The following is a 17,381-nucleotide window of genomic DNA, read 5'->3' as shown; positions in this document are numbered from 1 at the left end:
CTTTTAATCAAAACCAGTGTTTACTAAATACCCTATATTATTTATATGTATGTTTACAATTTAGTTACGGCAGGATATATGCTGGTTTTGTTTTTATCTTAGTATTTTTGGGATATGAGTAGAACGCAGTGTCAGTACTTTTTTTCCAGTTCTATAAGTGAATTAATCACAGGTGGCAGCTTGGAAAGCGGTTATGGTCTAAATAAGCGTATATTCCATAATGATGAGTTATAAACAATTGCTTGGCCTCATGAATGAACAGAGTGGTCGCCCATGTTATCATTATGGAGATATAGTGATGGTCAGTATAAACCCTGAATCAGAGAGCAGATGAGCTCCGTACCTTCTAACTTGGCTACTAACCAACAGCAAGAACATAGTAAATAGCAGCACCAAATTGGGATGAGAGGAGCTCCCGCCCTGGCCCTCACTGAGCGTATATATGGATTGTGACGGTCATAGGGCACGGGTTTATGTTCGGTTCCTCCTATTGACATGGTACGAGGCGCCGTTATTTTAATCTACTACAAGAAAGGATTAATTAACCTTGTGATCGAACAGTGCAGAGCTTGAAATATGATTCCTGCGAGTAGGCAGACATAAGGCTGCTGCTCGCTTGCTGTACAGCGAGTGAGACGCGGTGGAGCCACTCCTGCATTAACCCCTTTAGGATTTTGAATAATGAGGCAGAAGATGTTACAGGCGACGGGAATGGCACAATAGCGTGCCATGGTTATTGTTCTCCTGCCTGAAGAGGCAGCAGTAGTCAGCGGACCTCAGGATAAGCCAGCCATTGTACAAGAGGATAGGAAGCTATTTTAAGACACTTGTATGAAATAATGCATATTTTTAGATATGTGCAGTCTCACAAGGAAGAGAACAATGCACTTGGAAAATGTTAAATGCAAAAATGTTGACTATTTCACCACCACAGAAATAAAGTCCCAGACTTGTTGGCATAGCATAAGCCATCCAACGGTGCGAGGTAATGATAGTCATAGAGTAGAGTTGGTGGGAATCGATTCACAGGACCCGGTCCATCGGCCATGTCAGTGATCTGTGACTGCTGGATGGGAGCCCTGAGAACCGCCTCCTACCTGATGTCATCTGCAGCCGTTCTTTTGATTAGCTGGTCAGGTGCAAAATCACATGTGCGTCATGCCACAAGGATGATGTCGTGCCAGGCCGGTTAATCAACAGAAGAGCTGGAGATGACGTCAGGTAGGAGGCGATTCTCAGGGCTCCCATCCAGAGGTCACAGATTACTGAAGGAAATGTTCATTAAGCTGTGTACCCGCTATCTTTTATACATAATCCCCACCAAGTTATTGTTCAGTAAAAAGTTTATTTTGACTGGTGGTCTCACTCATTGAAGTCCTCGACATCTGGTCCTGGCCAACCACAGTCATCAATAACATGGAGCCTGTAAGGGCATAGCACGAGTTCACAAATCCAACCAGGACCCCCCATGTAATGTGCCAGAGTGTAAGACGAGTACATCACCCTCGGCTTCCACCTCATGCCACCATTCTTAGATAAATGGTACCATAAATTGCAAGGGCCACTCTCGGAATGCAGCAAAAGAATTGACACAATGCCGAGTTGGGAAAAGTAGAGTTAATGGCAAATGACACACAAATTTGGTAAGCTGTTTTTTTTTTCGAAGTGACTGATGAAGCCCTGTTGGTAACATGAAAAGTGGGGCAGGCTATGGCAGATGGCCCTCAGAGACCCACATCATCACGGCAGGACAGACTGTACCTCAGCACAACCTGACATGGCAGGAACGCCTGTGGAAGTTGAGATCCCAACCGTGGTTTTAAGACCACAGATTTACCTTTTCCCTTGACTTTCTAGATGTGAATAGAGCCTAAAACTAACCTAGTTCTTAATTCATTTGCAAATTATAAATGTCACTGCCAGGTGGTGATTATATCAAAGACTAACAGAATATCTGTTGCCTTCTTTGTTTGTCCTGTGATTCATCTAACAACATCTGGTAAATTCACTCGAATGCACACATTTTCCACATGAGATATCACATGTATAAAATCCATGCTGCCAGGCCTAGGACTAGTTGACTGCTATACTTTTCCAGGACAAGATAGGTGGCTACAATGAATGGAAGGTGGCTAATTAGTAAGTAAGCCGCAGATAAACAAGCTGGAACCAGCAATTTCCGAAGGTAAAGGTAAAAAATCATGAAGTTTTATGGTGACTGAGCGCTATGGCTCCCAAGTGTCCCCATCTCTGGTCTTCATAGGCTCTGTTATGGCAACTACCAGGCGTGGAAATGTTAATTAGTGACTTTCTGATAGCTTTACAGCCCTTTCATTATTGAATTTGTCCATGTGAAACTGATTTTTATATGCAAGCAAATTTCCAAACAAGAGGAGATGTTTGCGTCCAAAATGACTTTAATGAAAAACCAAGCCTGGTACTAAAAATTGATTGAGTTCACAGGCAGCCAGCAACCTGCTTGGATTTAGATTAGTCTGAAACTGGTTGTATTTTTTCAATCAATTGATTAAACAAAATACAATTAGCAACATAAACTGGCGCTGTAAGTACATCCTATTTTATAACCGCCATAATTAGGCCTTCTGTATATAACCAAGCGGTACATGAATGCTGTATGGAGGCACACAAAGTCCCTGTGGCTATATGGTGCCACATGCACCACACACAGTCCCTGTGGCTATATGGTGCCACATGCACCACACACAGTCCCTGTGGCTATATGGTGCCACATGCACCACACACAGTCCCTGTGGCTATATGGTGCCACATGCACCACACACAGTCCCTGTGGCTATATGGTGCCACATGCACCACACACAGTCCCTGTGGCTATATGGTGCCACATGCACCACACACAGTCTCTGTGGCTATATGGTGCCACATGCACCACACACAGTCCCTGTGGCTATATGGTGCCACATGCACCACACACAGTCCCTGTGGCTATATGGTGCCACATGCACCACACACAGTCCCTGTGGCTATATGGTGCCACATGCACCACACACAGTCCCTGTGGCTATATGGTGCCACATGCACCACACACAGTCCCTGTGGCTATATGGTGCCACATGCACCACACACAGTCCCTGTGGCTATATGGTGCCACATGCACCACACACAGTCCCTGTGGCTATATGGTGCCACATGCACCACACACAGTCCCTGTGGCTATATGGTGCCACATACACCACATCTGCCAATGTTATTTTCCCTGAAAGTAATAACTGGGTATCTCATGGACATGTATAAAACCAGAAATACAGCAGAGACCCATTGACTTCATTAGATACTGTATTTCAAAACTGTACAGACCTAAATTATGAATGCAGGAGAAAATCTATTATCAGGTTTTTGCCACTTAATCTAAAAGCAGAATGATATAAGGGCAGAGGCAATGATTCCAGCGATGTACAGTTAGGTCCATATATATTTGGACAGAGACAACATTTTTCTAATTTTAGTTATAGACATTACCACAATGAATTTTGAACAAAACAATTCAGATGCAGTTGAAGTTCAGACTTTCAGCTTTCATTTGAGGGTATCCACATTAAAATTGGATGAAGGGTTTAGGAGTTTCAGCTCCTTAACATGTGCCACCCTGTTTTTAAAGGGACCAAAAGTAATTGGACAATTGACTCCAAGGCTATTTCATGGACAGGTGAGGGCAATCCCTTTGTTATGTCATTCTCAATTAAGCAGATAAAAGGCCTGGAGTTGATTTGAGGTGTGGTGTTTGCATTTGCAAGATTTTGCTGTGAAGTAAACATGCGGTCAAAGGAGCTCTCCATGCAGGTGAAACAAGCCATCCTTAAGCTGCGAAAACAGAAAAAACCCATCCGAGAAATTGCTACAATATTAGGAGTGGCAAAATATACAGTTTGGTACATCCTGAGAAAGAAAGAAAGCACTGGTGAACTCATCAATGCAAAAAGACCTGGGCGCCCACGGAAGACAACAGCGGTGGATGATCGCAGAATAATCTCCATGGTGAAGAGAAACCTCTTCACAACAGCCAACCAAGTGAACAACACTCTCCCGGAGGTCGGCGTATCAATATCCAAATCTACCATAAAGAGAAGACTGCATGAAAGTAAATACAGAGGGTTCACTGCACGGTGCAAGCCACTCATAAGCATCAAGAAGAAAAAGGCTAGACTGGACTTTGCAAAAAAACATCTAAAAAAGCCAGCACAGTTCTGGAAGAACATTCTTTGGACAGATGAAACCATGATCAACCTCTACCAGAATGATGGAAAGAGAAATGTATGGCGAAGGCGTGGTACAGCTCACGGTCCAAAGCATACCACATCATCTGTAAAACACGGCGGAGGCAGTGTGATGGCTTGGGCATGCATGGCTGCCAGTGGCACTGGGTCACTAGTGTTTATTGATGATGTCACACAGGACAGAAGCAGCCGAATGAATTCTGAGGTATTCAGAGCCATACTGTGTGCTCAGATCCAGCCAAATGCAGCCAAACTGATTGGTCGTCGTTTCATACTACAGATGGACAATGACCCAAAACATAAAGCCAAAGCAACCCAGGAGTTTATTAAATCAAAGAAGTGGAATATTCTTGAATGGCCAAGTCAGTCACTTGATCTCAACCCAATTGAGCATGCATTTCACTTGTTAAAGACTAAACTTCAGACAGAAAGGCCCATAAACAAACAGCAACTGAAAACCACTGCAGTGAAGGCCTGGCAGAGCATCAAAAAGGAGGAAACACAGCGTCTGGTGATGTCCATGAGTTCAAGACTTCAGGCAGTCATTGCCAACAAAGGGTTTTCAACCAAGTACTGAAAATGAACATTATATTTAAAATTATTGAATCTGTCCAATTAGTTTTGGTCCCTTTAAAAACAGGGTGGCACATGTTAAGGAGCTGAAACTCCTAAACCCTTCATCCAATTTTAATGTGGATTCCCTCAAATGAAAGCTGAAAGTCTGAACTTCAACTGCATCTGAATTGTTTTGTTTAAAATTCATCGTGGTAATGTCTATAACCAAAATAAGAAAAATGTTGTCTGTCCAAATATATATGGACCTAACTGTATCACTCACTGGACTGCTTGATGTAGTTTTCCTATAAGCAGGAGATTATCATTAGAGGACTAGTAAACCTGCTGCCATGTAGTCCAAACACGCCTCCACCCTTAATTGGCTGCTTTTTGCCTATGCTTTGTGTACACAGAAAGCAGCCAATCCGTGGTGTGGGTGGGGTCATACAGAGCTCAGCAGTCAATGAACTGCTAGGTCTGTAGCAGATAAAACAGTGATTTTATCAAAACTTCAGCAGGCAGCCCAGCAAGTGATATATCTCTGGAATCAGGGTCTCTGCTCCTAAATTATACTGCTCTCAGATAACATAGCAAAAACTTGCTGATAGATTCCCTTTAAATCATCTACAGCCAATAAGGTATTCCTATGAGCATCAATCAAGTTATTACAAATAAGTTTTGATTTTTTTCCATTACGTCCACTATATAGTGAACATTGTGCTTATTTATGGATCCACGCTACTGCATTTGCTAATCCAAGGACATGCCACACTCTCCTGGCAACATGTCTCTCGTGTGTTGCGGGGGCATCTGGATGTTTTATTTTCAGCTATCCACACAGGAGGCCACAGCCTGATTTCTCCTATTTATGCATGTGCACAGGAGCTGGGACTGGGAAACGTTTCTATGGCTCGTCCTGGGTGTAAATCCTGCTGTTATGTTTTCATGAATATGTATCGCTGACGGCATGGAAGCCGTTTGACACTTTAACCCATTCACGCCTGTGAATATTTCCATCGTACTGTGCAGAGGGTATTGTATATAAAGGTACAAGACGTGCTCGCTTTAAAAGGAGTTGGCTTAATTATTTACAAGGGTTTAGATGGCCCAAGTAAATCTCTATCCACAATTTAAAAATGAATGGAAGTTATTATTAGTATAAAAGAATTATTTCTATTAAAAGGGATCATCCCACCAAAGTATTTATAAGACATTTCCCCTTTAAAGGAAGTTTCTGGTTTATAAAACTTAATTTTTTTGGAGGGGGAGCTTCCTGATTGTGGTTGGGTAACGAAATCTACTTCTCAGCACCTTACCAGTTAGGTTGATGGATTACTGGTCACATCCATGCATTACATGGACAACTTTATATTGCAATCACCACTCCAGTGTTTTTTTTATTGCAGAGCTGGAGTGGCGCAACTAATCAAAGCTATCTGCCAGTAGTATTATATTTTCTAGCTGCTATCTTCAGCTCTTCACAGCGCCGCTCTGGTCCCAGGCCACCAATTTGTCCTACCGCAACTTCTGACTGACTGACTGAAAGTCAGAGGTAACAGTCACAAGCTCTTAGTGTAAGTCTACGAGACCCTCGTTCTGGCTCTCATAGACTTACATTGAGTCGTGACTTCCGGATAACCCAGCAAACACTGGAGCGATTCAGCAGGTCACAAACTACTGGAGGAACAGGAACAGAAGAAGACAGTGACTGGTAAGTATAAGACTGGGGCGGTGTGAACCTAGATTAATAGCACCACTCCAGAGATGAAATTAAAAAAAAAACACTGGAGTGGTGCTTTTACCAAGAACTATGTCATTCCTAATTTTGTCCAAATTGGTGATTTGGGTGAATTAAACACTTCTTACCAAAAATTTCTGGTTTCAGGGAGTCTAAGAGTCCTTTTATGTAGGGTGACCTGGGGCACTAAATGAAAAACGATCAGCTGCTTGTTTCCTGATTATTATTTAATAGCCTATTTAAATAGGTAGACTACCCCTTCTACATGCACTGGATGATCTGCCATAGGCTGCTCAATGGGTATAGGCTGTAACTGTTCTTGATAGCGCAAGTCCTGTTTACACAGCCAAGAATGATGATCTGTATGCAAACCAAAAGATCATTTCACACGATGAACGTTTTGCTTGTTCGTCAGGTGACCGACATCCTGTTCAGGCTGCAAGTTTACCATGAAATGAACCTTCCTGACCATGCTTGTTATGATGATTTTAGAGTGTACATGGCCCTTAAGACTTTGTTCACATCTGCCTTTATATCCTCCATCACTTTCACATTCTTCCTTATAAGTCATTGGAGTCCATTGACAGCCGATAAAAGTGAACCCCCAAAAGGTCACATCCTCAGCACTGGACATATCCTTTATTTCTGCTTCCGTTCCATGTGAATAAGTACCACGGTGTATAAATCAACATGCTTTAACTGGATCCACTTGTCCACAAAATTGCAAAGGTTTGCTGTATTTATGTAAATTTCGAGACATTTCATGAAGCCATCTCTCTTTTCAGAGTAGAGGGAGCCAAAGCGGAAGACTTACCGGTGCGGATTTGTGATTTTGCTTTGGCTAAATAAGATGGATGATGTGTATTGGATTCAATTAAATGCATCCTGATTGGCATGGCATGGTGATCACGCACATGGAAGAGAAGATCTTACCATTCACCATATCATCACCTTGTGTTTCCGTGAGATTGCTCATTCTGGACAGATTAGTTTGCCCAGAAATATTTCATTATTGTGAGTGCCTAAAGGTCCCCATACAGATTAGACTAATGTCGGCAGAACCCACCAATATCAGTTGACAGTCTAATGTGTATGGTGGCCCCTACAGATGATTGTTGGGGAAGTTAAGGATCTGTCATCTCTGATTTCAGATTGTTGATCCTTTTGCTCTTTTGAGATAAGCCAGGAACACAGGATCGCTGGTCAGAGTGAGTGCTCCTGTGTTTGTGAGAGTTGGGCAAGATAGCTGACGGCCAAACGTTCAGTCAACTGATAGCTATCTAATGTCTATGAGAAGGCTTAAGGCCGTCCATACATATTAAATGGCGGTTGGGTGAACAATGCTTCGGTCCACAGCCACTTCAGCCGACTTTCATATAGGGAGGAAGGCTCGGCTAAGTGGTCTTGTGTTCTCTATGAGAAAGCCACTGGTCCATGTGTCTTCTTTCAAGAGAGAACAATTCGATTGGCAGTCTGAAACTGGACATGCGTGATCTGCATTTCTTCCAACCATTAGTTGTCCGACATTGCCATACACATTAGACCGCCGGCCCAATTCGTCAATATCGGCAGGTTCTGCTGACATATCAGGGTCCTATCACTTTAGCAATGTATATTGTGTGAACCTATTACATAGGCTGTGGTGATCTAGAATGTCTTTGGTAAGCCATTAAGTTCCATGCTATCACCAATAAATCCATCAGATTCAGTGTTATCCATGATCACAGCAGTATCTAATGGAGCTTTAAAGAGAAGCATCAATTACTGTACATCTCCATCATACATCTATCAATAAATTCTGCTGGTTAAAGCAATTAGAAGAACATGAAACCATGCAGTATCACCAAATGCAGAGTGCCAGCCATGGAAATGAGAACTAACATTGGACATAATTCTATGACACTCCGAGGCTCACCAAGATAATTCTCAGTGAATGGCATGAAATTCTGAAGAACTCTAGATTCTTCTGCTTAAAGAGATGATACTTTGGCCATAGCTTTTCTGATAACAGCCCTGATTTAGTCGCCACTTATAGTGACGTGCCGCAAAGTAGAATGTTAAAAGGAAAGGATGCAGATGGCAGATTAATAAAGCGTATGTTTTTCCTTTAAAAGTGACTGTGCACCTTTAATGTAGACAGAATAGAATGGATGAAATGAAGCCGTGCTCGGAGGAACAACAGATCTCTCTGTTCCTGATACTTTCTCGTCTGGCCAACACACTAATTGTTCTCTTTCATGTAGAAGTCTCTGTTAATTGATGAGATTAAAGTATAGAACACGTGTTTTCGGCTTCTTTTCGTAACCCTAAGTGCAGGCGACAAGCCCTGTCTGGTCACAAAGCAGACTGGAAACACAATTATTAATTTCCAGGCTGGGATGCGGGGGTGATTGTTCTTTGCAATAACAATAAAAGAAGAAAATGGGCCAAAATATGAAAAGGCGTATTATTGAGAAAGAAGCAAGAGGGCTCTTACTGTCACCGCTTCCATCTGAAATGTGACTTGAAAGGTCATCTGGTCTTTGAAAAAAAGAAATATTAATCATTAAATGCTCACTGAATGGTGGAAGAGGAGAGATAGAAACTTCCAGCACATTTCTTTAGGCTTTGACTCATTTTGAAGGGATATTCTCAAGTTTACAAGTTGTGTTCTCTATAACTGGACCCATAGGGTCATTGATGTGCACAGCCACTGGATTCATTCTTAATGGGACCCCCAGAGATAGTTGAGCGCTGCGCTCGACTGGCCTGCAGCACTCCTTTAAGATTGAATGGAGCAGCGGAGCACATGATTGACCACCACTCCATTCAGAAGATTCCTGGTTCTTGGGATCGGTGGTGGCCCCAGTGGTCACAATCAGGAAGTTAATACATATCATACAAATAGGGGATAACATCCAATCTTGAGAATATCCCTTTAATATTTTGTTTTGTTGAATTTATAAAGTCCATGCATAACCTCTACTCATACACTCTATTGGAGCTGATGGACATCATAGCAGGTGGTCCACATCTAGAGACATATTTTTATTAGCCATACCTTATCTCCCGATATCTTCCCTCACATAATCTCCGGTCCTCCCAAGACCTCCTTCCCTCCTCCACACTTATCCGCTCCTCATCCAACAGCCTCCAAGACTTCTCCCGAATATCCCCCATCCTCTGGAAGTCCGTCTATCAACCACATTCGGATCCTTCAGACGGAACCTGAAAACCCATCTCTCCAGGAAAGCCTACAGCCTGCACTGACACCGCTTCCCCATCATCAATACCGGAGGTACTGCCTCATCAACACCGGAGCTCCTGCAACCCCCAACCTACTGTCTCCTTCCCCATAATCCTGTAGAATGTAAGCCCGCAAGGGCAGGGTCCTCGCCCCTCTGTATCAGTCTGTCATTGTTAGTTTGTTTACTGTAAGTGATATCTGTAATTTGTATGTAACCCCTTCTCATGTACAGCACCATGGAATCAATGGTGCTATATAAATAAATAATAATAATTATTATCATTCATTCTAGGAAGCTAAGCTCATCCATGAAGAACATGGATGGGCATTGGTTTAAAAGACCAGCGTGTGATTCTCCATTTCCTCTTCAGCAGATACTGCAGGTATTATGGTGCATGCAATGGGCCTACCTAAGACATGGATAAGATGGTCCACTGAGACATACTGGTGTTTCTGGGACATCTCTGCTTCTATCTCCATAATGGTGTAACTTGATGCTAATTTTCTGGCAAAATCCCCATCATGGCCACCAAATATCATAGATTTTTTTTAGTATTAAATCTTCTCATATGGGCAAAAAATACCTTTTGGGCTCCCCTAGGCTCCGGGGCTAGGATATAACCCCTGCACCCTTTATAGTTATACCCTGCACGAAGGATCACACATGATCAATTCCAGCATGTCTGATCCTTCTTTTCCATGATATTTACCAATGGAGATCTACTAATCCTTCATTATATACAATCGTTTATTGGCAAATCCTCTCCAGATCAGCAGTTTCTGCCAAATCTAACCTTACAAAACCTAAGATAGAAACAAAATGAGCATATAGCCTGCTGTAAGTAACTGATTAAATAGTAATAGTAGATATAAATTACATAGGGTACTTAGTAAACACTGTTTTTGATCAAAAAAGCGTAAAAGCTGTCCGACCGTGACAAGGTGTACCTCAGTCAGGATGGTCCTATCCCCTATTATTAAAACCTCACCTAGTGTCAGGCAACCTCAAAATGGATGGTGGCAGAGCAAGACTGGGGTCAAACTTATGTGTATGACCAGCTAAGGCTCGGGTTGCGAGATGACATGCCATTTTGCTGGATATTGGCCCCCTCCCACCCCCAAAAAAAAATTAATCGATACTGTAGCTCATAAAAAAACCATCATATTGCATCTTTGTCGGTAGAATCCAGAGGTGTAAGCTCCTTCGACTGCTGCAGATCTGGTAACAGGCTACTTACCTACCATGTAATAATTAGAATTATGCCCGGATGCCACTGCTACTCATAGAGACATGTGCCTTTTTAATATAAAATAAAAAAAAAACAATAAGTTGAATCAAAAAGTTGCATCACATGACTTGAATAGAGTCGGCGCCTGAAAGTTCTGTTGTGAATTAATTTCGTGATCCTCATCTCATGATTCTGTGCAGCGTCATACAGATATATTTTTATCTGCAACATGATACATTTAATAAAAAAAAGATTATTCTATTGCTGCAAACTCTGAAATGATGGTGGTTACCCGTTTGGTAGATCTGATTATACCTAAAAGCACAATGTGTATAATGATAATTGCAGTTATGTACAGGATGAGTAGAGCGCTACTTCAGTTTGGATGAATAGCTGGGTGGGTTCCCCCTTCTCCCAATGTGAAACATTACTGAGGCTGAATGGGAAATGCTCCCTCAGTCGCTCCGCACGCTGCACTGGTAATCACAGCGAGCTTTCAAGGCCACTTTCTCTGTAAGATAACAAATGATGCGAGATATGTAATTATAGATAATACACACGTGTATCAGTCAACAATCTGACAACTAAATCAATTTGAGTAATTTGTTTTTCCAAAACAAATTTTAGTTTTACATGATAGCCGCTTGCAGGTCGGTCTGTATTCCCTATGCTACCGGGGAGATGTAAAGGGCAATTTTACCCACTGGCTGACAGTCTCATTCGTAGGGCACAACACGGCTTAAAGATAATGTACCATTGCAAAATCACCAAATATTTTAACAGGTTCTTATTAGAAACATCTATTTTTTCATCTGCTTAGGTGGCCTTTTTCTTTGTGACTATCCATATAATTAAATCCTGAATTATTTGTATTTTTACACTGGTTATTGAAGTACAGTCAATGGGCTGACAAGTCCTGTTTTCTGCAGAATGTTTTCTAGCTTTGCTGTATATATTGGGAAAGAGTTAGCGGAGTTATCTCAGTGTTATTAAAGGGAACCTGTCACCAGAAAAAATGCTATCAACCTGCAGATATGGGGTTAATCTGCAGGTTAATAACATTATTAACCTTCCCATCACCTGCACTTAACCAAATGCTGCTGGAAGAAAATTAACTTTATTCCCCTTGCAGTGTTCCGGTTTCAATCACGGGGCTAGGGCCGCTGCTGCTTCAGCCACCGGCCCTGACTGACACTCCCTCTGCATTAGGGCTAGCTGTCAGTCAGTGCCGGGGTGAGGTTACAGCCGCTCCATATACTCAGAGGGGTGACTGAACCAGCACTGCCCCCATGACTGAAACCGGAATGCTGAGGGGGGAATATAAAGTTCATTTTCTCCCTGCAGGGTTTGGCTATGGTAGGTTAATAATGCTATTAACTTCAAGATTAACTCCATATCTGCAGGTTAATAGTGTTTTTTTCTGATGACAGGTTCCCTTTAAGTAGAGGCTAAAATAAGGCAGAATATCAGCTCTACGCATACAGATAAGGCTCATGATGCTAACTCATTAAGATTGGCATAGTGCATGCTCACGTTACGCCAGTCTTGCTGGAGTAAAAGGCTTTTTTCATACGACTGCTGCAGAGACATCACTTCAACATCAGTTGACCTCTGCAGCCAGTCACTGGGCTCAGAGGTCTGGTGCCATCTACATTAGCATCTCTGCTGAGTCCACTGCAGTCATATCAACGATGGAAAGCCAGTGCTGGAGCGTCATTGGGTAAGTACAACTCTGTTTTATATCTCTATATTAATATTTCTGAAGTAAAAAAATCCCATCACTTTTGCTGAATTTGCTGAGCTTCAAACTATCTTGAAAACGCCAAAAGTCAAAAAATGTTTGCACAACTGTTCGTTGCACAAAAAATTTAGCAACTTTCCAACATGTTTTACCCCACTTTTCTGGTGAAAACACTTTAAAGGGACTCTGTCACCTGAATTTGGCGGGAACAATTTTCAGCCATAGGGGCGGGGTTTTCGGGTGTTTGATTCACCCTTTCCTTACCCGCTGGCTGCATGCTGGCTGCAATATTGGATTGAAGTTCATTCTCTGTCCTCCATAGTACACGCCTGCGTAAGGAAAGATTGCCTTGAGCAGGCATGTACTACGGAGGATAAAGAATGAACTTCAATCCAATATTGCAGCCAGCATGCAGCCAGCGGGTAAGGAAAGGGTGAATCAAACACCCGAAAACCCCGCCCCTATGGCTGAAAATTGTTCCCGCCAAATTCAGGTGACAGAGTCCCTTTAATGAATCACCTCTATTGTTTTGTAAGGGATATTGATTCTATAAAAACTGTCCCTTTAGACCAGGGTCAGACAAGCATAGATTCTCTCCTCCAAGAGAATCAGGTCGGTTATGGTAATGACATTCTGATCAAACGCCGATCCGAGTTTAATCCAAGTGTCAGCTTCGTGTGATCCGATGGAGAATCATAGCACAAATGAGGAGAAGATGCAAAACACAATTTCTCCATCTTTTCCATTGTGTGAGTCAGCGGAAACTGAACTACACTCGGATGTCATTCGAGTGCATTCCGATGTTTTCCATGCATCCATAAACTTGAATGGATGAGTGTCTTCAGATTTTGGAGTGAAATCGTTGCCTGCTGCAATTATTTTCACAGACAGATTTGGTCAGTGGACAAAATCGGTAATCAGCACTGACCCATTAAATAATATTGCTCTGAGTGATATCTGTTAAAAAAAAATTGCACAGTACTCGTCCAATAAATACGGTGGGGTGAGCGAGCGCTCAGTCTTCTAATCACTGCCTCCATTCTGCTGAAACTGATCACATCTGCTAAGTAGGGTGCTTAGAGAACCCCTATAAAAATTAAATTGCTTCTCCATTCTGCAGAAACTTAAGTTAAATGCAATATGCTAATTGAGGTGCTCAGTGCACCCTTGGTGTGGCCAAGAGCTTCAATGAACCGTTCCACCCACTGGTTTTGCATCTCCCTGCATCCCTCAGTGGTGACTGACAGCACCGACTTGCCTAGAGTGTCTGCAGAAATAACTCAGGGCAGACAGAGCTGTCACTCACTAATGCCGGAGAAGGGGACATGCAAAACCAGAGGGTGAAAAATGCAATGATCCTCTTGGTCACACCAAGGGTGCACCTCAATTAGCAAATTAGAGTCAACTTTAGTTTCTGCAGAACGGAGAAGCATTTCGATTTTTATAGGGGGCTTTATCACCCTATAAGGCTGGGTGCTCAGTTTACCCTGTTTGTTGATGTAACACAATCCCTTAAAGATTTAAAATCTTAAGTATTATGCCAAATGAAACCAAAGTCTACAAGATTCTTTTGTTGTATATTAGCAAATAGTCAATATGGCAGAAATCCCAATTAGGGTATTAGTTCTAGTAAAGCTTGTATTTCGAAAAGGTCAGTCTGCAGCAACAGATACAACAGTTAGTTTTGGCTCAAGATACCTATACATAAATCTCCTTGTGCCAAATGCTGCCCCTTTAAAGGGAAGGAGATGAACTTCTCATCTTGTCTCATGGATGGTTCACCCTTAGAAAAAAAGCCATTAGTGAGAAGTACTCCCAGAGATGGGCGTCACATATGGCTTCTGCTCCATGAATCACAGCACAAGGAAATATATTCATGGTTAGTATTTCCAGTATCATTCCCTATCTATGTCCTAACAGTGGTGGAGACGGAGGAAGCAAGAAAAGAATACAAGGAAATGTCAAACAGTTTGGAAGAAATGGACAGTAACTTACAGGAAAGATTTCATGTCCAGACCACGATTGCGAATCTGACCGACCACATGGTCCCAGCTGCCTGGGTTGGATCGGTTCCTGATGCCAGCTGTCCTGTGCTTGGATCCAGCTGAGGTTGGTGGCCGGTTCTGGCCTGTGCGTTGGGAGCGGGGATTGCTGGTGTTACTGCTGCTGGATGATGGAGGTTGTTGCTGCAGCTGGAGCTGCCCCAGACTCTGGCTGGTGGTTGGTTGGCAGTGATTGTGCTTTTGGTGGAGGCTGAGAGGTTGCTGGAGGCTCTGCTGGCGAAGCAGTGTGCGAGGACGTTGACACTTTAGGTCTCCCCCAGAGATGGGAATATGATCAAGAGTAGTGGCTGCTGGCAGAGTAGGGTCTTCATAACTTAGACAAAGTATAAAAGAAGAAAGAAAGGAAAAAAGGTGAAGGATAGGCAATGTAGGGTGAAAAGTACATACCAGACAGAAGTCAGTTCAGAGAATACATAAGAATCAGGAAGAAAAACTGGAGACGACAATGATTAATAACCACAAGGAAAATGTATCCAAAGAAGATTCCAAATAAAAAATCTGGTTTATCGAAATATCCATTAAAAAAAAACCAGCCTGGCAAAATAGCAAAACATAATTGTTCTCCTGTGAGTGTTTTTTGCCAGGCTGATTTTGTAATAGATATTTCAATAAACGGGATTTTTTAATTGGAAACTTCAGCTACTTTTTCCTTGTGGGCACGATTTGCTTGGCTGAGCCAATGGACAAATTGAAGTTCATGTGAATTTTCCGATAGTTGGAAGCTGAAGCTTTGAATTCACTTTCTTTTCTTATATAGTTAGAAATTCCCAGATTATTATTCACTCTTTCTTGATGAATTTTTACATTCACTTTACAATGACCACCCGAAGCTAATAACAGCCCAGACCGTGCCAGGAGTCATCAATTTACAGCTATTGAAGACTTGTGTCAAATTTATCAAAAATAGAGGGTGTGGGATGACACATTTGGCAAACTTTTATCTTTCTTTGATCACCTCCTAGCTGGCATACATGTACACAGATGATTTTCATGATACAATTGTACACATAGTTTGTAAAGATTCACCCTATTTTACCATACCCCTTTCTCTTCAAGGGGTATTCCCGTCTCAGACAGCAGAGGTGGGTCCTACCGGTCTATTGAGAATGGGGCTCAATTGAGGTGACCAGAAGTCTTCTCCATTGACAGCAGAGCATGATAGGGTCCCATTCTCAAGATAGATCGGTAGGACCAATCCCTGCTATATATTTATGGCATATTTATGGAGCTGCCATAAACGTACGAGATAGGAGGGCCACATTAATTCTTTAAAATTCTGTAAAAATGTCCAAAACAAAACTTTCACTGTATGTCAGACACTCCAATTGGTTGTATTACCTAGCTTATGTTTTCTTACTACATCTCCATCATATCATCCTGGGCAGATATCTTAATGGGGTTGGCCCATGAAAACTTTTATCAGTTATTTATGCACAGGATAGATGATAAATGTATGATTGCTTTGACGGGTCAGGGCTAGCACACAACACAGATTAGGCTTGGTTTAATAAAGAAGACTCCTAGGTATTAGATCCATATGCACTTGGGGCGCAATAGAAATGTATAGATTGGAATGACATCCAAAGTGAAATATTTTCACTCTATGTCTTATCAGTAAGGTGACAATTGTTTTTGTGTTCTTGTCTTTCCTGAGTCTCAAAGAACATACTTTAACCTATAACATGAAAGTAGCATTAATAATATAACTTTCATTACAAAATATTGAATTTTTCTCAAATTATTTGATGTAAAAATGATTATACCCCACGTCAAAACCTATTACATATAGTATTTTTTATGACCTTCATGATTTTTAAGGACAGCACCAAGTCTTCTAGCCATGAAATTAATAAGTTGGCGATACATCACATCATTTCTCTATTTCCATTCTTCAAGAATGACCTCTGTTAGAGCCAGGATGCTGGATGGAGAGTGATGACAACCTGTCTGTTCAGAATTCTCCATAGGTGTTTGGTTGAGTTCAGATCAGTAGACACTTGGCCACTGAATCACTTTCACTCTACTCTCCTTCAGAAATGCAACAGATATTTGATTTGGATCATTGTCCTTTTGGAAAAGTACTCGTCTACCAAGGGCATGGAGCGATGGCGGCATCTTCACATTCAATATAGAGCAGTACATCTGTTAATTCTTGATACCATAAATGAAATGTAGCTTCCAGATACCAGCAGCTCATGCAGCCCCACATAAGGACACTGCCACCACGATGTTTCACTGTAGGTGCCATGCATTTTTCTAAATTCATTTTTCCAAATACATGGTGCCTAGAGTGAAACATGGTGGTGGCCATGTCCTTATGTGGAGCTGCAAGAATGCTGCTGATGTCAGGAAGCTACATTTCATTGATGGCATCATGAATTAGATGTACTACGCTACAGTGGCATGTAAAAGTTTGGGCACACCTGGTGAAGATGAGAGGCCTAAAGTTAAAGATGACACATTTCCGTTGTATTTTAGGCAACAAAATATATATTTTCATATTTTACATTTTAAAAATTACAAAAGGAAAATGGGCCAATTCCAAAGTTTTGGCACCCTGCATAGTTTGTACCTAA

At 41.9% G+C, this 17,381-nt stretch overlaps 1 protein-coding gene across 14 annotated transcripts in view; it reads right to left on the bottom strand.

The window, feature by feature from the left end:
* Nucleotides 1–17,381, bottom strand: part of SYT7 (synaptotagmin 7) — a 771,057-nt gene that overhangs the window by 183,349 nt on the left and 570,327 nt on the right. For 11 of the 14 annotated variants that reach the window (XM_077287911.1, XM_077287907.1, XM_077287912.1 and 8 more), the window contains one exon: nt 14,738–15,118. The exons of the other annotated variants lie outside the window; for them this stretch is intronic. In XM_077287911.1, the coding sequence (XP_077144026.1) occupies nt 14,738–15,118 (381 nt within the window). The remainder of the gene's footprint in view (nt 1–14,737; nt 15,119–17,381) is intronic. 14 annotated transcript variants of the gene reach the window in all.

This window comes from Ranitomeya variabilis, chromosome 2 (genome assembly GCF_051348905.1).
Source record: "Ranitomeya variabilis isolate aRanVar5 chromosome 2, aRanVar5.hap1, whole genome shotgun sequence".
Taxonomy (NCBI): domain Eukaryota; kingdom Metazoa; phylum Chordata; class Amphibia; order Anura; family Dendrobatidae; genus Ranitomeya; species Ranitomeya variabilis.
This window is presented reverse-complemented; position numbering and strand designations above follow the sequence as displayed.